This window comes from Balaenoptera physalus, assembly GCF_965194825.1.
Source record: "Balaenoptera physalus genome assembly, chromosome: 3".
NCBI classification, from domain to species: domain Eukaryota; kingdom Metazoa; phylum Chordata; class Mammalia; order Artiodactyla; family Balaenopteridae; genus Balaenoptera; species Balaenoptera physalus.
Window position 1 is genome coordinate 10466777 of NC_138890.1, and position 20594 is coordinate 10487370.

Consider the following 20594-nt stretch of genomic DNA (forward strand, 5'->3'; position numbering starts at 1 on the left):
ACACTGGCTTTGTGTCATTTAAAGTATCAACGTTGTTCCAGAGCAACTGCAGAGTGGAGCAGAGGCCTGACCCAAGCTATGGCTCCCTTTCTGCCTGCAAAGGGAAGTACTTAAAAGCCTGTTGGATTCTTCCTGGGGAACCTCCTTCTGCTGGTGTCCTTCCTGCCCACACCCACCACAGAAGGAGTCCTTTAAACTGAGAAAAGCTACCCAACCCCTGGAACACTGGGGATGCATGTGCACACGGGGGTGGGAGGTGTGTCATGATGCTATTTCTGAGTTTGTAGTTGTGGTTCCTTAGGTCTAGACATTTTTAGGGCTTATGTTGAAGTTTTGCATTCAGAATGTAATTGGTGCACATTGAGAAGGTCTGAAGGTCAGGTGTTCTGTCTCATGGACAAAGGGTTGACGAATTTGGGAGTTCATTTGGGTCAGACCCTTAAACAGAATCAGGCTGAGAGTTTCCTCACTTGTGAGAGTAGAAGCCTGGGGGAGGGAGAGCTTCCATGCTTACAGCGGGGAGGACGTATGGAGCTCCCAGTGTTCTTTCTTGTGGCTGCACAGGTGTCCCTACCCTCCTTCACCAGAGGCTGACACTGTAGGGGGTTACTTCTCAACCAGGAGTGTTTAGAACCCAAGTTTCGATTATGTTCAACTTTGTGAATGTGGTGGTGGTTTTGTTTTCTGAATGGTAGCGAAGCATGCTGCATATCTGTGTTGATTCGTTTAGCCATTGACTGTTGCCGCCCTTTGAAACTGGTTCGCATTGGCATTCGGGGTTATACTATGTAAGTTGGTTGACACAGTGTAAGATAAGAAAATTGTGGAACCAGATAGAATTTTGGTTCCATTTAGGCAGGAGAACCTCAAGATGTGAGATATGGGTGTTTTTAAGTTCTCAGGTGCTTCTTTCATTTTCTAGGTCAGTGTCTGTCCATGTCTCTAGAGAACTTTGACTTTTAAGAGGCTATACTATTCCTAAGGCAAATGAATTCCTATTTTAATGCATGCGAGGAAAAAGCAGTTGAATTTCTTTTTCTTTTTTTAAATTAATTAATTAATTAATTAATTAATTTTGGCTGTGTTGGGTCTTCGTTTCTGTGCGAGGGCTTTCTCTAGTTGTGGCAAGTGGGGGCCACTCTTCATCGCAGTGCGCGGGCCTCTCACTATCGCGGCCTCTCTTGCTGCGGAGCACAGGCTCAGACGCGCAGGCTCAGTAGTTGTGGCTCACGGGCCTAGTTGCTCCGCGGCATGTGGGATCTTCCCAGATTGGGGCTCGAACCCGTGTCCCCTGCATTAGTAGGCAGATTCTCAACCACTGCGCCACCAGGGAAGCCCTGAATTTCTTTTTTAATTGATATGAGGAAAACACCTCAAAGCTTATGGAAATCTTTGAAATTTCTAGTACATTTCAGCACTTAATTGAAACCCCTAATGTATTATAATATGCTACTCATACTATAAAAGATTTTATGTTAAATATAGTAGAGGGAGGAACTCTTACAGATCTTACTCAATTTATGATGGGCTTACATCCCAGTAATCCCATCGTAAATTTAAAATATTGATAGTTGAAAATGCATTTAATACACCTAACTTACTGAACAACATAGCCTAGTCTGCCTTAAGCATGCTCAGAACACTTACATTAGCCTACATTTGGGCAGAATCATCTGACACGAGGCCTATTTTATAATAAAGTGTTGACTGTCTGATGTACTTTATTGAGTACTGTACTGAATGTGAAAAATAGAATGGTTGTATGGGCACAGGATGGTTGTAAGTGTATCTGTTGAAAGTCGAAAAATTGTAAGTTGAAGCATTGTACGTTAGGACTCTTGATAGAAATCCCTTGTTTTTTTAGTTGGAAAGGGATTTGTAAATTTTTCATGGTCTGCAGTGTTATATCTGCTAGTGTTTAAAGGATTAAATTTTGAAGTAGTTTCTTATGTAGAAAAGTTTAAATTTTAAAAAGCAAAAGCTAATTTAAAATAATGATTAATCATAGGAAAAGACAGTGTATGTAAATTTCTCTCCTTATTTTCAGTAACTATGCATGGAAAGGTTGAATTTTTAAAAAATTCCTAAGATAGGAAACTAACTTACATATCCTGTTCTACTCCTCTGCTCTTATTCCAGCCACCCTGAAATAACCAGTTTTGATTACTTCTTGATCATTTTGTTAGTGTTTCTTTGTATAAGAACAAACCAGTGCTAATGCTTACTGGATTTGTTCTTATAATGAGCGGTTGGGGGTCCACATATTTGATGTTTGACTACTGAAAGTTAAGCCTCACCCCTCCCTCTTCCCCTAGTTCTTCTTACCTGGACAGGCTGATAAGAAAGCCTGGAGGCTCCTGCCCTGTGAGCTGCTGTTTGCTGAAGAGCTCCTCCTGTGTGCTGTGCTGCCCTGTGTGGCATTGCTGACCCCACCAACCCTGGGTTCTATATACAGAGGACACCGAGTTGGAAGTTTTGGTAATTCGTTGTCCTCTCTGAGCAGGAGTATGAGAAAGGCTCCTTTATTAAAGTGGTCCTCATTCGATGTGTTGGCTGGAACCTATCTGTGTCTTTAAGTGAAAGTGTAACTGAGGCTGGGATTGCCTTGTCTTTGGGGAGTAAAAGGCTGATTATACCCTGTGAATGAGGTGAGCCCATCAGATGGCCACTCCTTAAAGAGCAGGTATTTCAGAGAGAGAAGGAGACTGGGAAAGGCAGCCAGTAGGTGGTGAGCTGAGTTCACTCTCCTAATATGAGGGCTCACCTCTGCTGCTGCTGCCCCTGCCTCTACTGTGACGAAGATCCTGACCCTCTGAGTTACGGGGGACAACACCCATAGCCTCACTGTGGCACAGCAAAGGGATTAGTTCAAACTTAAACTAAAAACTCTATAAAATACCCGGTAGTCGTGGAGGAGACCTCTGATCCCGATGGCACTAGTGTGAGCCTCCTGGAGGAAAAATTTTATGAGTCCCACGGTAGAGAGGACACCCTCTTTTCCAAAGTATATCCTGGGACTTAAAATATAATATAGGGAAGGACGGGAGAGAAGGAACAAAAGGAAAAAGGTATTGAAAAATGGCTCACAATTTTCCAGTTGGAAATCCAAAATATACTAAAAATTTTACATAACCAAAAAGATAAAAAGGGCAGTCCTTGCTTTTTGAACCTCTTCAGAACATAGGTTTTGAATTAATGTTAGAGTCTCCTATAATGCCGTAATTCACAAACCTTCCTACAATTATTGAGCGAGAGATCTCAAGTTAGTTATACCTAGGATCTCAGTAAATTTAAGCAAGGTGTACTGCATGATCTTAGAGGAAGTACTGAATATAATATAGAGGGCAGATTGGTATACTTCACCATAACCATCAGAACTCTTTGCCTCTCCTTACAATCATAGCACCCATTGTCACAAAATGTCCCACAGTGAGCAGGAAAGCTCTGAACCAATAAATCATAAATTAAAATTAAGTTAAATTAAGTTCTTGCCACTTCCAAATTGGCTTCACAAAATGAGACTCCAAGGTCCTTACCCCTTAGTTAAATTAGTTATATGACCCAGTATAAGTTAAACAGGGCCTTTGAGGATTGAAAACTTTAAGAAACCTTTTATTTTGGGAAGAAGTGATTATCCCCAGGGCTTCTGCTTTGAACAGCCTAATTTGACCTGTTATTAAACCTGGAAAGAGTGAAAAACACCTCACAGTGGAACGCTACAGCCTTGAGGCTGTTGTCCCATCACATAAACCCCTTATTCCTAGTCCCCAGCATTATGGAAATTACTGACTCCATCTACTCAGCAACTGCTAAGCATTCTGCTCAACATTCTGCTCTCACAGATTTGGCTACGTCTGTTCTGTTTAGTTCCTGTTCCAACAGCCTCTCAGCTGCACTTGGCCTTCACCTCTGAAAGGACATGATACACCTTTAACTGGTTACCATCAGGGAACCTCAACACCACTGTGAACACACACAGTCTCTGCAGGCAGGATCTGAACTGCATCCACCTTGTGCCACGAGCAGAAATATGACATTAATGACATCTCTTCTGAGGAAGTTCGTTTGACATTCAGGACATACAGTATTGAAAAAGGTGGACTTGTAAAAAGTGGATGGGCATTGCTCCAAACATATGAGGCCTGGATACCTTTAATGAATACATTAAAAAAAATTTAATAAACAGAAGGCCACCCCTTCCTGGCACCATGAAGAAATACCAGTAGTCCGTCTCAGCACCCACAACATTGTCTAGATTCTTGTGATGTTTGGGAGGCAACATATCCCTTGTTTATAAATTTACAAGAGCCCATTTATGTGGTTAGTTGGAAATTGGGCCACCTTGAATGGACACCCCTACCATAGAAGGCTCAAGACTGTTGCCATACAACAGGCACACCTGGTAGTGTCCTCAGAGACTCCTTCACTATAGTGAAGAGGCTTCAGCACCCACCTCCCATACCTCCTGGTCACCCCTGATGGTCTTGTGTTGTAATTTCTCTCTTTTTCTTAGTTATGATCACAAGATGTTTATCAGTTTCATTGATTTTGTCAAAGAACCAGCTTTTTTTCTTTTAATATACTCCACTGATTTTTTTCCCCCAATTTTTATTATTTCTTTTATTCTGCTTACTTTGGGTTTAAATTGTTCTTTTCCCTCCGAAGGTAGATGTTTACATTGTTGATTATAGATTTTTCTTTTTTTTCTAGTGTATTTGTTCAGTGGCATAAATTTGCCTCTAAGCATTGTTTTGCTGCATCCCACAACCCTTGATTAGTTGTATTTTCATTTACTTCAAAATAATTTTTTATTTCTCTTGGGACTTCTTTTTTGATCCCACGTGTTATTTAGAAGCATATTGTTGAATCTCCACGTATTTTGGGGAGTTTCTGACTATCTTCGTGTTACTGATTTCTAGACTAGTGCCTGTGTGGTGTGAAAGCATATTTTGAATGACTGCTGTCCTTTCAAATTTGCTAAAGTATGTTTTATGTCCCAGAATGTGTTCTGTCTTGGTGAATGTTCCTTATGAACTTGAGAAGAATGATTTCCATGGATTACAATTAAATCCAGTTGTTCCATGATGCTGTTGATTTCAGTTCTGTCCTTCCTAATTTTCTGCCTGCTGCAATTGATAATTCATGATAAGGAGGTGTTGAAGTCTACAACTAGTAGTGGATTCGCTTACTTTCTTGCATTCTATCAGTTTTGGCCTCATATATTTTGCCCATCTGTTGTGATGCATGTACACATGAACGATTGTTATCCCTTCATGGAGAATTGACACCTTTGTCATTACGATAAAGTCCCTCTTTATCTTTTTAAATTTATTTTATTGAAGTATAGTTGATTTACAATGTTGTGTTAGTTTCTGCTATACAGCAGAGTGATTCAGTTATGCATATATATATATATATATATATATATATACACATATACATATTCTTTTTCATATTCTTTTCCATTATGGTTTATTACAGGATATTACACACTCTGCGTCATGGAGTGTGTAAATGGGTAATAAGAAAAGGGAGGAAAGAGTTTTTCTCACCAATGGATGTTCTTAAACTGATAATATTTATTTCATTTGTATAGCATTTCTGACATTTCCCAACATACTTTGGACGCTGCCATTAGACAGCAATAGGATTTGTAATGTGATCGCAGTAAAACTATGTAAATAATTTTCATGTGTTCCTGATGCTGTTAAATTTATGAGGAAGTAAGTATGGACAGAGAGTTAGTTTCTGATGATCAAGTCAGAGAATAAATGTTGGGAGACAGTAGAATCATATGTAACCTTCCTTATAAGTGGAGTATAGATGTCTAGTGCTGTCAGTCTTACTCATCCTACCATACATATATATGGGATGTTGTAGGACGCAGTGGTCTTTGAGGATGTTGCTGTGAACTTCACCCTGGAAGAGTGGGCTTTACTGGATTTTTCACAGAAGAAACTCTACAGAGATGTGATGGGGGAAACCTTCAGGAACCTGGCCTCAGTAGGTAAGGATGACAACTTACTTTCACCTTGCCAGTCAAAGGTCAAGTTTTTCTGCCCTACAGTATTATTCTAAGAGGTGGAATGTGTACAGGGAGGACATTGGTAAATAAACTAGGTATGGTCACAGCTCACTGTAGCACTAGAATCTAATAATTTTTCTATAACTTCTAATAGTTTGGAATCATTTTTCTGTGTCTGCATTTTAGGAGAAACATGGAAAGATCATGACATTGAAGATCAGCGCAAAAACCAGGGGAGAAAACTAAGGTGAGTGGCACTCCCAGCAGAAAGCAGTGTTTCACATGAGAATTATATTATTGTACCAGATCTTAAAAAGAAACAAGACAATCCATGCTTCAAATTTATTGCTTCTCAGAAAATTTTCACCAAATTACTTTCTTACATATGACATAATGTTCAGTGTTTGCAAAATAGTTCACTTGGAAACAGCATTAATAAGCCCTATGTATAAATATCACCATTTTGGTGAGCAAGGGTGAGTCCTCTTGCCGAGCATTCAGTGTATTCAGTTTTGAACAATTCACCCGAAATAGAAAAATACCTGTAGTTTTGCTACAAATAATAAGATTGTAGCTGAAATAGTATAATAAGTATGAAATCATTAATAAAGAGATCATTAATAATTCCTCCTTGTTTTTTGCAGGAGTCACAAGGTAGGGAGAATCTGTGAAGGGAAAGAGGATAGTCCATGTAGAGAAAACCTCAGCCTTATTCCAAATCTCAATCTGAACAAGAAAACTCTTATCAGAGTAAAACCATGGGAACACAAAGTATGTGGAAAAGTCCTCATGCATCACTCATCCCATAATAGGTACACCAGAAGTCACGTTGGACACAAGCCGTATGAGTATCAGAAAAATGGAGAGAAGCCATATAAATGTAATGTATGTGGGAAAGCCTTTAGTTATCTGCAGTGTTTTGAAAAACATAAAAGAAATCACACTGGAGGGAAAACCTATAAATGTAAGGAGTGTGGGAAAGCCTTCATGCAGCTCAAAACTTTTCAGAGACACATGGTAACACATACTGGAGGTGCCTCTTATAAGTGTAAGGATTGTGGGAAAACTTTTAGTTCTTCAGCTTCACTTCAGATACATAAAAGAGCCCACACTGGAGAGAAACCTTATAAATGTAAACATTGTGGAAAAGCCTATAGATATCATCAAACTTTACAAATACATGAGAGGACTCACACAGGAGAGGAATCCTATGAATGTAAAAAATGTAGTAAAGCATTCAGTTGTCCCAGTTCCCTCCGAATACATGAAAGAACTCACACTGGAAAGAAACCTTATGAATGTAAACAATGTGGAAAAACCTTCAGATATTACCCTTCCTTCCAAACACACGAAAGAGTTCATACTGGAGAGAAACCCTATGAATGTAAGCCATGTGGTAAAACTTTCAGTTCTAATATAGGTTTCCAAATACATGAAAGAAATCACACTGGAGAAAAACCCTATGAATGCCAAAAATGTAGTAAAGCCTTCAGTTGTCCCAGTTCTTTTCGAAAACATGAAAGAACTCATACTGGGGAAAAACCTTATGAATGTAAGGAATGTGGGAAAGCCCTTAGAGCTCTCGCAAGCCTTCGAGTGCACATGATCACTCACACTGGAGTGGGACCTTATAAATGTAAGCAGTGTGAGAAAGCATTTATTTCTCCCAGTTCATTTCGAATACATCAAAGGAGTCACACTGGAGAGAAACCCTATGAATGTAAACAGTGTGGTAAAACCTTCAGGTATTACCCTTCCTTTCAAAAACATGAAAGAACTCACACTGGAGAGAAACCCTATGAATGTAAGGAGTGTGGAAGAGCCTTTAGTTGTTCAACTTTGCTGCGACTACATGAAAGAACACACACTGGAGAGAAACTCTATGAATGTAAGCAGTGTGGAAAAGCCTGCAGAGATTACACTTCCTTAGAAACACACATAAGAATTCATACTGGAGAGAAACCCTATGAATGTAAACAATGTGGAAAGGCCTTCAGGTGTTATCAAAGTTTTCGAAGACATGAAAGAAATCACACTGGAGAAAAACCCTATGAATGTAAAAAATGTAGTAAAGCATTCAGGTGTCCCAGTTATCTTCGAACACATGAAAGAACTCACACTAGAGAAAAACCCTATGAATGTAAACAATGTGGTAAAGCCTACAGAGGTTACAGTTCCTTGCAAACACATGAAAGGACTCACACAGGAGAGAAACCCTATGCATGTAAGGAATGTGGAAAAGATTTCAGGTGGTATCAGAGTTTTCGAAGACATGAAAGAACTCACACTGGAGAGAAACCCTATGAATGTAAAGAATGTGGGAAGGCCTTCAGTCATCCCACTTCCTTCCGAAGGCATGAAAAGACTCACAGGGTAGAACCTTTTGAATGTAAACAGCGTGGGAAAGCCTTCAGTTGGCCTTCATCGTTACATGTTAAAACTCCCACCAGAAATAAATTATAAATGTAAGTAACATGAGAAAGCTTGATGAAAATTAATCCATGTATAATGTTCCAAAAAACTTTCAACACAAAAGAATTGTTTTTTACAAGTTGTAAATATATTGTTTATCAAGCCTCTTTCTTAAAGTATATCATTGGAGTGTGGGTTTCTACTAGTTTCATAAATGAATATTGGGATGATATAATTCTGCAAGTCATCTTTCAACAGTAGTACATAAGATTAAAAGGCAGTGCTTTTTCCTTGAATCAGTTAGTATTTTCTCTCTGCATTTTGAAGTCTGTTGGATCCATGGGTGAATTGAACTGTATTTCTGATACGTGCATAGTCAGGTTTAATTTTTTATAGTTTTATTCTGTGTTAAGGGACAATTGGAAAATGTGGTATTTGTTGGGATTTTCCTACTGGATATCTGGATACTGGACAGTTACTGGATATCTTTATAGTCTATTTTATGTATTCTACCTTTCTTAATGACAAAGCTCCTTTTTTGGAGTTTCATGTGAATAATTGTTTTTATATTTGGGCCTTTGCTTGTTGTTCTTCCAATGACTGTTATTTGGTGAATAGATTTTAAGAAGAGAGACCTGTGATGGGACAAATATCTGAGCCTGTGGATAATGTTAGAAACTAAATTTTTTTTTATTGGAGTATGATTGCTTTACAATGTTGTGTTAGTTTTTTCTGTATAGTGAATTGAATCTGCTATATGTATACATATATCCCCACCCTCTTGGACCTCCCTCCCCCCAATCCCACCCATCTAGGTTAATACAGAGCACCAAGCTGAGCTCCCTGTGCTCTACAGCAGGTTCCCACGAACTATCTATTTTATACATCGTACTGTATTTATGTCAAACCTAATCTCCCAATTCATCCCATGTTCCCCTTCCCCCTCTGTGTCCACACGTCTGTTCTCTACGTCTGAATTTCTATTCCTGGCCTGCAGATATGTTCATCTGTACTATTTTTCTAGATTCCACATATATGTGTTAATATACAATATTTGTTTTTCTCCTTCTGACTTATTTCACTCTGTGTGACAGACTCTGGGTCCATCCACATCTCTACAAATGACCCAATTTCATTTCTTTTTTTAAAAAGGCTTATTTTCTTTTTTCTTTTAATTAATTCATTTATTTATTTTTGGCTGCGTTGGGTCTTTGTCACTGTGCGTGGGCTTTCTCTAGTTGTGGTGAGTGGGGGCTACTCTTGTGGTGCGCGAGCTTCTCATTGCGATGGCTTCTCGTTGTGGAGCATGGGCTCTAGGTGCGCAGGCTTCAGTAGTTGTGGCACGCAGCCTCAGTAGTTGTGGTTCACAGGTTCAGTAGTTGTGGCATGTGGGCTTCAGCAGTTGTGGTTCGGGGGCTCTAGAGCGCAGGCTCAGTAGTTGTGGCTCATGGGCTTAGTTGCTCCACAGCATGTGGGATCTTCCCAGACCAGGGCTCAAACCCGTGTCCCCAGCATTCGCAGGCAGATTCTTAACCACTGTGCCACCAGGGAAGCCCCAATTTCATTTATTTTTATGGCTGAGTAATATTCCATTATATATATATAGTGTGTGTGTATATATACACACACGTACGCGCACACACACAACACATCTTCTTTATCCATTCATCTATCGATGGATATTTAGGTTGTTTCTATGTCCTGGCTATTGAAATAGTGCTGCAGTGAACATTGGGGTACATGTGTCTTTTTGAATTATGTTTTTCTTAGGGTATATGCCCAGTAGTGGGATTGCTGAGTCATATGGTAGTTCTGTTCTTAGTTTTTTAAGGAACCTCCATACTGTTCTCCACAGTGGCTGTATCAATTTACATTCCCACCAACAGTGCAAGAGGGTTCCCTTTTCTCCACACCCTCTCCAGCATTTATTGTAGACTATTTGATGATGATTGTTCTGACTGGTGTGAGGTGATACCTCATTGTAGTTTTTTTTTTTCTCATTGTAGTTTTGAGTTGCATTTCTCTAATAATTAGTGATGTTGAGCATCTTTTCATGTGCCTCTTGGCCATCTGTGTGTCTTCTTTGGTGAAATGTCTGTTTAGGTCTTCTGCCCATTTTTTGATTGGGTTGTTTGTTTTTTTGATATTGAGCTGCATGAGCTGTTTGTATGTTTTGGAGATTAATCCCTTCTCTGCTGCTTCATTTGCAACTATTTTCTCCCATTCTGCTAGTTGTCTTTTCATCTTCTTTATGGTTTCCTTTGCTGTGCAAAAGCTTTTCAGTTTAGGTCCCATTTGCTTATTTTTGTTTTTATTTCCATTTCTCTAGGAGGTGGGTCATAGAAGATCTTGCTGTGATTTATGTCAAAGAGTGTTTTTCCTATGTTTTCTCTTTAAGAGTTTTATAGTGTCCAGTCTTACATTTAGGTCTTTAATCCATTTTGAGGTTATTTTTGTGTCTGGTGTTAGGTAGTGTTCTAATTTCATTCTTTTGCATGTAGTTGTCCAGTTTTCCCAGCACCATTTACTGAAGAGGCTGTCTTTTCTCCATTGTATATTCTTGCCTCCTTTGTCATAGATTAGGTGACCATAGGTGAGTGGGTTTATCTCTGGGCTTTCTATCCTGTACCATTGATCTATATTTCTGTTTTTGTGCCAGTACCATACTGTCTTGATTACTGTACCTATGTAGTATAGTCTGAAGTTGGGGAGGCTGATTCCTCCAGCTCCGTTTTTCTTTCTCAAGGTTGCTTTGGCTATTAGGGGTCTTTTGTGTTTCCATACAAATTGTAAAATTTTTTATTGTAGTTCTGTGAAAAATGCCATTCATACTTTGATAGGGATTGCATTGAACCTGTAGATTGCTTTGGGAAGTATAGTCATTTTCACAATATTGATTCTTTGAATCCAGGGGCATGGTATATCTCTCCATCTGTTTGTGTAATCTTTGATTTCTTTCATCAGTGTTTTATAGTCATTAAAAATCATCGTATGAGGACAATCGTGACTCGATCTCCAGGGTGCGGGCGCTGGAGGAGCTGTGTGCGGTCCCCAGTCCCTCCTTTCTCCCCAAGGGGCACCCGTTTTCTCCTGAGTTTTCCAAATGTTTGTTGAACAGTGTCTCAAATCCACACCCCTGGCCTCCCAGCCTAGCTCTTCCTAGGGCTGGGAATAAATGCCTCAAATTTCAGATCCTTTCTGCATTCCTAAATGCCAGCATCCCCTCTCAGATTCACAGGATCATAATGAACAATTCGTCCTCCATGGTGCTTTTCAAACAGACCCAATATATTGTTTATCCTTTTTCCACAGCGTCATGGATGTCACTTTTTACAAGATTTATTGTTTTGTCTATGGAAAGAGGAAAAGCAGAGAGTAACCGGCTGGAACCGGGTTGCATGAAATCCTTGTGCCTCTCCCCCCAGGGTCTTTCCGGGGCACAGACATCCTATGGGAAGTCCTTTGGGTGGAGGTTCCTCGTAGGAAAATTTTCTGGGTGATCCGTCCTGTCAGCACTGCCCCTCCCTGGGTTTGTCACTTTGAAAAGATTTAATCACTTATTTGAATCTCAGTTTTTCAAAAATTTATAATTTAAGTGATCAATAGAGTTTGAAAGTATAAAATATTTCCAAAGAGGCAGGAAATAGGTGAATAGCAGAAAAAAAGAAAATAGGACTTACCTGGTGGCGCAGTGGTTAAGAATCCGCCTGCCAATGCAGGGGACACAGGTTCCAGCCCTGGTCCGGGAAGATCCCACATGCCGCAGAACAACTAAGCCCGTGCACCACAACTACTGAGCCCGCGCTCTAGAGCCTGTGAGCCACAACTACTGAAGCCCACGCGTCTAGAGCCCGTGCTCCGCGACAAGAGAAGCCACCGCGATGAGAAGCCCACACACCACAACGAAGACCTAATGCAGCCAAAAATAAATAAATAAAATAAATTTATTAAAAAGAAAAAAAGAAAAAGAAAATAATCTAGGGACTTCCCTGGTGGTCCAGTGGTTAAGACTTCGTGCTCACAATGCAGGGGGTCCAGATTCGATCCCTGGTCAGGGAACTAGATCCCGCATATCTCAACTAAAGATCCCGCATGCCACAACGAAGACCCGGTTCAGCCAAATAAATAAATAAATATTAAAAGAAAATAGTCTAGAATTACTTAAATTCTTGTTTCCCTTTTTTCCTCTCCTGAGTGTGTAGTAATAGGATGTTTTTCTTTTTTGGGGAGGAGGGTGGTATTTTCAAATGGAATTCCAGAGCTTACACTTGAACAGCAGAAGTGTTCCTGCATGATTCTTTATAAAACAATTTCTTGCCTTGGAAATAATATTATTTTCCAAAAGTAATGAATACTGTGAATTTTCTTGTTGAACTAGGAAAATGCCTTAAGTTTTATACTCTCCTTTTCACATAAACATTGGGTTTGTGTGATTTTGCTGGATCCTTCAAATACTGAGTTTGTGTCATTTCAAATGTCACTGGTGGTCCAAAGCAATGTGACTGGGAGCAGAGACCTGAGGTCAGTGTCTCCAAGCAAAGCGCCCCCCCCGACTCGCCTCCGCACCCCAAACCCCACCCCACAGCCCCGCCAAGAGCCTGCAAAGGAAGTATTTGTAGGCCCGGTTGTTTTTCCTGGGGAGTCTCCCTGAACAGGTGTCCTTGCTCACACCCACCGCAGAAGGAGTCTTTATTTTGAGAAAAGCTACAGAGCCCTCGAAAGCTGGGGATATACATGCTCATGGTGGGGAGTGGGGTTGATGCCCTTTTTGAGCTTTTAGTTGTGGTTCTCCTGGGCCTGTTTGTAGACGTAGGTTGGAGTTCTGCATCCACAGTGCAGCTGCCGTCAGAGTGTATTTGTTTACGTTGAGAAAGTCTGTGAAAGTCAAGAGTTCTGTGTCCTGGGTTAGGGCTCATGAATTTGGAAGCTCATTTTAGTCACAGCCTGAAACTGAGTCCTGCTCAGAGTTTTCTCATTGTGGGAATGGAAGCCTGAAAAAGGGAGTGGTTCCATTATTCCCTGGGGAGAGGAGGGTGCATAGCGTTCCCAGAGTCCATTCCTGTGGCTGCTCAGGTGCCCCCACCCTCCTTCACCAGGGACTGACCTGGTCCAGCGGTTCTGTCTCAACCAGGATAGCCTAGCGTGTGTTAAACTTGATGAATGTGGCTCCTTCTGCCCTGTGGAGCTCAGGCTGCTTATCTGTGCTGATTCCAATATTTGTGTTTCTTTCCTTCGGATTCTTTTATCGTTGAATAGTGCAGCCCTTTGGCTCTTGTTTCCTTTAGCACTTTGTAATTAATTCCCTATGTGAGAAATAACATTGTTTGTTTCTTGAGCTTAAAAATGTAAGTTGATTGAGAGAAATGATGTCATCAGGGCAAGAAAATTATGGATCTGCTGACTTTAAAAAAACGCAGAACGTGAAAGTTGCGAGTTATGTTTTATTTGGGGCAAAATGAAGAGTATAGCCCAGGAGACAGCGTCTCAGATAGCTCTGAGAAACTGCTCCAAAGAAGTACGGGGGAAGGTCAGTATATATGTGATTTTGGTGAAGCGGGAATACATGCAATCAAGCACGTATTTTTTACAGAAGGTTTCTGCTAGTCTCGTGAAGGTTACTGCTAGTCACGAGGAGCAGACATCACCATGAAGGATTTTAGTACTTTTCTAGATATGAGGAGATACAGAATTGGGCTCATAAAATCATCTCCTGAAAATATCTAGCTATCTGAAGACTTGTTCTGCCAGTTTTTGCCAGAGCACAGAGTTCCTTATTTCTGCTGTCCACCCTGGACTCCTTTCAGGGGGTGTTGAAAGTCAGCAGCTGCAGCGGAGCATGATTTAATCCCGGTAGAGGCAGATGGCAAGTGCCAGTGGCAGGTGCCAACTTGTAGTTGACAGAACTAAGAAGAATTTCTGTTCCTTTTAGGCAAGATAACTTCAACTTGTGAGATGAATATATTTAAGTTCTCAGATACATTTTTCATTTTTAGATCAGTGTTTGTATATGCATGCCCCTAGAGAACATTTAAATTTCAAAGACTAAAGTAATTGAATTTCTATTTTAATTGATGTGAGGAAAACTACTCAAAGCTATGTAAATCTTTGAAAATACTACTACATATAAGGGGCTAAACTAAAACCACTATTGCGTTATAATACTCTACTTATTCCTGAAAGTACCCCTGTGTGAGAATAGGGAAAGGACAAACTAGGATGCCGCATATCCTTTAAGTTGGAAAGAGTTTGAAAATTTTCTTTTCTTTTTGTATGGTTTATAATTTTGTAACCATTAGTGTTTAAAGGAATTAAATCTTAGAATGATTTCCTATGTAAAAAAAAGTTTAAAAAAGGCTGTCAGATAAATCTAGCATACATAAATTTCTCTGTTAATTTTAAATAAATCTGTAAAACAGGAAAGTCTAATTTAAGAAAATTCACTGCCCACATATCCTGGTCCCGTCTGGCACTGTTACTCGTCAGCCACCCCCAGTATACAGTTTTGCTCTTTTTTTTCTATGGCCGCGTGGCTTGCGGGATCTTAATTCTCTGACCAGGGGTCTAACCCAGGCTCCCTGCACTAGAAGCGCAGAGTCCTAACTATTGGACCACCAGGGAATTTCCAGTTTAGCTCATTTTTTGAGCTTCCTGGGAGTGTTTGTTTAAATAAGGTTCCTGGGTCGGTGGTTTGCTTCACTTATTTCTTCTGTTTCTTTGTATCTTTCTTCTCTTTCATATATTCTTGCTATGTTTTTGTTATACCTTTTGTGATTTTCCCAAAGTTCTTGGACTTCTGTTCTGCCTTTGTTGTCCTTCTCACCGCTTTGGAAAAATGCAGTGTAATTACTGACAGTTGAGTTTTCTCTTTTTGTAATGCAAGTGCTTGACTTAAGCTTTGATTGCCAAGGCATCCACTTCAAAGAGGCATCCACTTCAAAGACAGCTCTTGCCAGCCACAAAGAGCCAGGCCACCTCCCCCCACTTATACTCCTTTGTTTTAGAGATCTTGGTTGATTTCAATAACTGACCATTTGAGCCACTTGTTTTCCTCTTACTGCACTTTAAATTCCTGCTCTTATATTTTAAATTCACCAATAAAGAGTGAGCTTCTGAACCCTAGGCCTGCACCCTCTACCCCAATAAAAATAGAACCCCAGGCCCCCCTCCCCCCGCCGTCACTCCCCACCATACCCCACAATCTCGCTGCGTGGCCCCTGGTGTGCTGTGTGATTTGCAGGTCCTATAAATAATAAACCTTTATTTTTTTTCAAAGTTTCCTGATGGTTATTGCTGAAGGGCAACCAGCAATCATAATAAGAACCACAAAGGCTGGTCCACCCACAACACTGGTCATAGGCTGAGACCTGCACAAAATAAAAGGTTCTATTGACATTTTCTCAAGCTTACTGGTTCTTTCCTTACACATTTCCACTGTGATGAGCATCCCCCCTTTACCCAGGAATACTCCATTTCTGTTCTGTTTTTTTTGTTTGTTTGTTTTACATTTCTTGCATTTCTCTTTTGTGTTTTTCTTAGTGTTTCCATCTCTGCAAACATTACCTATCTATTCTTGCATGCATCCACTATTTCTATTAGAGCCTTCAGCATAATCATGGTTGCTTGATTCAAATATCTGGTAATTGCAAGATATCTGCTACATCTGAATCAGGTTCTTTTGTTTGTCCTATTTCCTGAAAAAAATTTTCTTAATTCTTTTTTTAAAATTTATTTTTAATTGAAGTATAGTTGAATTACAATGTTGTGTTAATTACTGCTGTACAACAAAGTGACTCAGTTATATATATATATATATATATATATATATATATATATATATATACATACACACATTCTTTTTTATATTCTTTTCCATTATGGTTTATCACAGGATATTGAATATAGTTCCCTGTGTTATAGAGTAGAACCTTGTTGTTTATCCATTCTATATATATCAGTTTGCATCTGCTAATCCCAAACTCCCAATCCAACCCTCTCCCACCCCCCTCCTCCTTGCCAACCACCAGTCTATTCTCTATGTCCCTGATTCTGTTTCATAGATAGGTTGATTTGTGTCATATTTTAGATTCCACATATAAGTGATATCATATGGTATTTGTCTTTCTCTTTCTGACTTACTTCACTTAGTATAATAATCTCTAATTTCATCCATGCTGCTGCAAATGGCATTATTTTGTTCTTTTTTATGGCTGAGTAGTATTCCACTGTATATATGTACCACATCGTCTTTATCCACTGGAAAAAAAATTTTAAGCTTTCTCTTGTGCCTTTTAATTTTTTCTTGAATACTGGACATGATGTACTGTAAAAAGGAACTGAGGTAACTAGGTCTTTAGTGTAAGGTTTTATGTTTATCCAAGGATTTAGGCTATGTTCACTATTTCTTGTAACTGTCAGTGGCTAAAGTATCCTCAGGTTCCTTGCTTTTGTTTCCCATGACATCTTTGAGGATACTATAGAGACTTCTTAAATAAGTTTGGAAACATACAGTTCTTTCAGTATTTCCAACTGTTATTAAACAGGACTTTTCTTGATGTAGTGGCATGTTGTGGGTGGAGAGGAAATGTTCTATTGTCCTATGATTTGGTCTCAGTATTTTAATGAGCCTGTATCCCTGGGCTGTGTGACCTTCTGTGGTATGATAAGAAAAATGTTTGGTCTTTGCCCATGGTTCTTAGCAAAGACCTCCTAAAGCCCTTGGACTTTCTGAGTGATAAGTGTGATAAGAGCATCTTATGTCCTAATGAGGCAACTGTTTCCAGGCCCCTAGATGGCTTCAGGATGCGGCTTGGTTGCTAGGAAGACCAAGCTTTGATTAGAGGCTTAGAACGTTCAGCCCAGTTCCCAGCCTCTGGGGAGGAGAGAAGGGCTGGAGATAGAGTTATTCACCAATGGTCGACATAAGGAAACTCCATGGAAACGTCTAAACCTTGGGATTCAGAGAGATCTGAGTTGGTGAACACATCACCATGCTGGGAGGCTGTCATGCCAGGAGAGGGCATGGAAGCTCCCTAGCCCCCGACCACCACTTTGCCCGGTGCACTCTTTCCATTTGGCTGTTCCTGACTTGTATCTTTTACAATAAACTGGTAATAATAAGTAAAGTGCTTTTCTTCACTCTGATGATCGTTCTAGACAATCAACAAGTGTGAGGTGTTCAAGGAGCCTCTGAATTTGTAGTAGGCTATGCAGAAATGTGTGTAGGCTGCCCCCCCCCATTTGCAGCTAGCATGTAACATGGGGGCAGTCTCATGGGACTGAGGAGTCCTTATACTGTGGAGTCTGAGCTTAACTCTGATTAGTTATTAGCAGAATTGAATTGAATTGTAGGCCATCCAGTTGGTTTTGGAGAGTTGGATAAATGCTTTCAGAAAACACACTGCACGTTTGAAGTCAGGAGGGAAATATAACCTATTAACCTCACAAGTTTTTGGTTTTTTTATTTTGTTTTGTTTTTGGCCGCGCCGCATGGCTCGTGGAATATCTTAGTTTCCAGACCAGAGATTGAACCCAAGCCCTCGGCAGTGAAAGTGCAGAGTCCTAACCACTGGACCGCCAGGGAATTCTCCAACCTTCCAAGTGTTTCTGAGTCCCCACTGCTACCCTCAACTTAGGTGAGGCAGAGAGGGTAGAGGAAGCTCAAACTGACAATTTCCCTCCCACCGTGTCAGTTTGGCTAGTAAAATCCCAGGAGTTAGATTTTGGTGAAATAGAATCTTTTGAGGACAGGCCTTGTTAAGCAAAATAGAATATTTTGGGCATATTTCGGAATAGCTATTTTTCTCTCTTTCAAATTTTGGAGGCAGCGGTTTGCCCTGCAACCTCAATTCTTTGATAGATCCAAGAAGAGCGGTTGCTTTTAAGTTTGTTTGCTTTTTTAAATAGTGAAGATGGGAATGTCACCTTCTAAGCTTCTTATCTGGAAAAACAAAAACCCAAGGTCTCTGACTCCATTTTTTAAATATTTGACTGCTGGTGTGTTAGAAAAACCAAGTAGTCTTCCTCAGTGGGCAAAATCCCAGTTCTTTCCTCCTGTGTGTCTCCTTTATACTCATCCAGAACAATCACTTCTGACATTTCTGATACCAAATGTGTGAGAGTTTTTCTCCACAATAAACAATTCTCTGTGACACCCACCAGGTATCCTGCAACTTAATCCGAGCAGTATCAAGGCAGAGATAGCATCCTGTCCCACTGGTTAAGGGCTCAGTCCCACAAGACTGCTTCCTCCCCACTTCTGATGCCAGTTGCAAGTGTAGGTTCTTAGGTTACTCACAACTTCTGTCTGACTTGCCTATAAATCTGAGGTTCCCACACAACCCCCTCCTTGGGTCTGATTAATTTGCTAGAGCAGCTCACAGTACTCACAGAAACATTCACTTAATTTACCAGTTTATTAAAGGACATGATGAAGGATACAGAAGAACAGCCAGATGAAGTGATACACAGGGTGATGTCTGAGAGGGTCTCTGTGGAGTTAGGGTGTATCACTCTCCCCATACGTAGATGTGCTCACCAACCTAGAAGCTCTCTAAACCCCATACCACTGGGATTTTACGGAGGCTTCTTCACATAGCCATGATCAATTATTAACTCCATTTCCAGCCCCTCTCTCCTCTCCGGAGGATGGGGTGTTGGGCTGAAAATTCCAAGCTCCTAATCATGGCTTGCTCTTTCTGGTGACCAGCCCCCAACTGGGAGCCCAAGCAGAGTTGCTTCAATAGAACAAAAGATGGTCCTAGTGCTCTTATCAATTATGAATTTACAAGCGTTTCAGGAGCCCTGTGTCAGGGACAGGGTCAAACACCAAATATTAGAACTAGAGGTGCTCCTAGTGTTCTTGTCGCTTAGGAATTTACAAAGGTTTTAGGAGCTCTGTGCCAGGAACTGGGGGGAAGAAACCAGTACATATATTTTTATTATCTGACAGCTGACAACTTTATGGTCTATCCCTCCTTCTTCCCCTTGTGCCCCACATCTGTACAAAGTGATAAAAAAAGTGACAACTTGCTGTGTCTGTGCTGGCAAGAGATTCACCAGAAAGCCCCCACTGTGTGTGTGAATTCCCATCCTAGCTCACCTCTTAACCTCAATAAAAAACCCAGGCCAGGCTCCTTTCCTTGCTCTCTGAAGGCATTTCCCACCTGCTTGAGAGGCCTGCCGCTCTCCCCAGAGCCCTCAGTTATCAAGTAATTAACCCTTTCATATATTTCTGGTAGGTGTGTGGTAGTCTCCACTACTCAACCAAACCTTGGGTGGTGGTCAGAGGTCTACCTGTCTCAGCAGGTTATAGAAAAGGTAACATGGTATATATATTGTAATATACTTCGCTTATTTGTTCTATTGATAAATCCTCCAGATCTTTTCATATCAATACCCTTTGTCTTTTGAAAGTACATATGATAATGAATTTATGTAAAACATCCTTTCTAAATACACACTGGCTTGTTACCAGTTTTTGCTGCCCAAACCATGAATTGCTACATTATAGGACAAACAAATATACACAAGGTATGTTCTTTTCCAACCTTAATTACTTCTTAAAATTTTTATCATCAGATATATTCGAGGAAAAACGTACAAGACGTTTTGTGGTAAGATTTAGTAATAATATAAACATCCTTGGAATCATCATGAAGATTCATAAATGGCCTGTGGGCAGTGGTGAAAGTCTATTGATATTCTTTATCCTTCATACCTTCACCATCTGTTAGTTTTTACCCAGCAGTGTTCTTTCAGTTTTGCCTCCTTTGATCTTTCAAAACATGAGTATTAAAGGAATATCATTGAAAAGGTTTTCCGGTGGTTTCTCTTTCTCAGTGTTTCACACATGCTAGTGTCTGAGGCTTCAGGGCTGGTCTGGGACTGAGGGGTTCATCCTCCCACCAGAGCCAAGTGCCCCTGAGGCCGGCGGGCTTTATAAAGCACCGAACGAGTCGGGGTGGGGAGGGATGGACGGAAGTCGCCCACAGAAGATGGTCAAAGATCAAAGGGGAGTCACACTCATTATTACGTATGGTGAGGCCACTTTTAAGTGACTGTGTTTATGAAGCAGTGTCACAGTTCCGTGAGGGTTCACGGCCTTTTGGGTCAGTGCGGCAGCGTCTCTAGAGGGGAAAGCACCCACCCACTGTCAATA

General features: G+C 40.5%; 1 protein-coding gene across 9 annotated transcripts in view; it reads left to right on the forward strand.

Annotated features, from left to right (window-relative positions):
• Positions 1 to 16072, forward strand: part of LOC309658658 (zinc finger protein 136-like) — a 65323-nt gene extending 49251 nt beyond the window's left edge. For 8 of the 9 annotated variants that reach the window (XM_082457481.1, XM_082457488.1, XM_082457487.1 and 5 more), the window contains 3 exons: positions 5881 to 6007; positions 6212 to 6272; positions 6670 to 11627. In XM_082457481.1, coding sequence (XP_082313607.1) covers positions 5881 to 6007; positions 6212 to 6272; positions 6670 to 8488 — 2007 coding nt within the window. In that variant the 3' untranslated portion in view covers positions 8489 to 11627. Of the gene's footprint in view, positions 1 to 5880; positions 6008 to 6211; positions 6273 to 6669; positions 11628 to 11749 lie in introns of those variants that run through there. The other variant, XM_082457489.1, reaches the window with a different exon arrangement.
• Positions 16073 to 20594: the final 4522 nt, after the last annotated feature.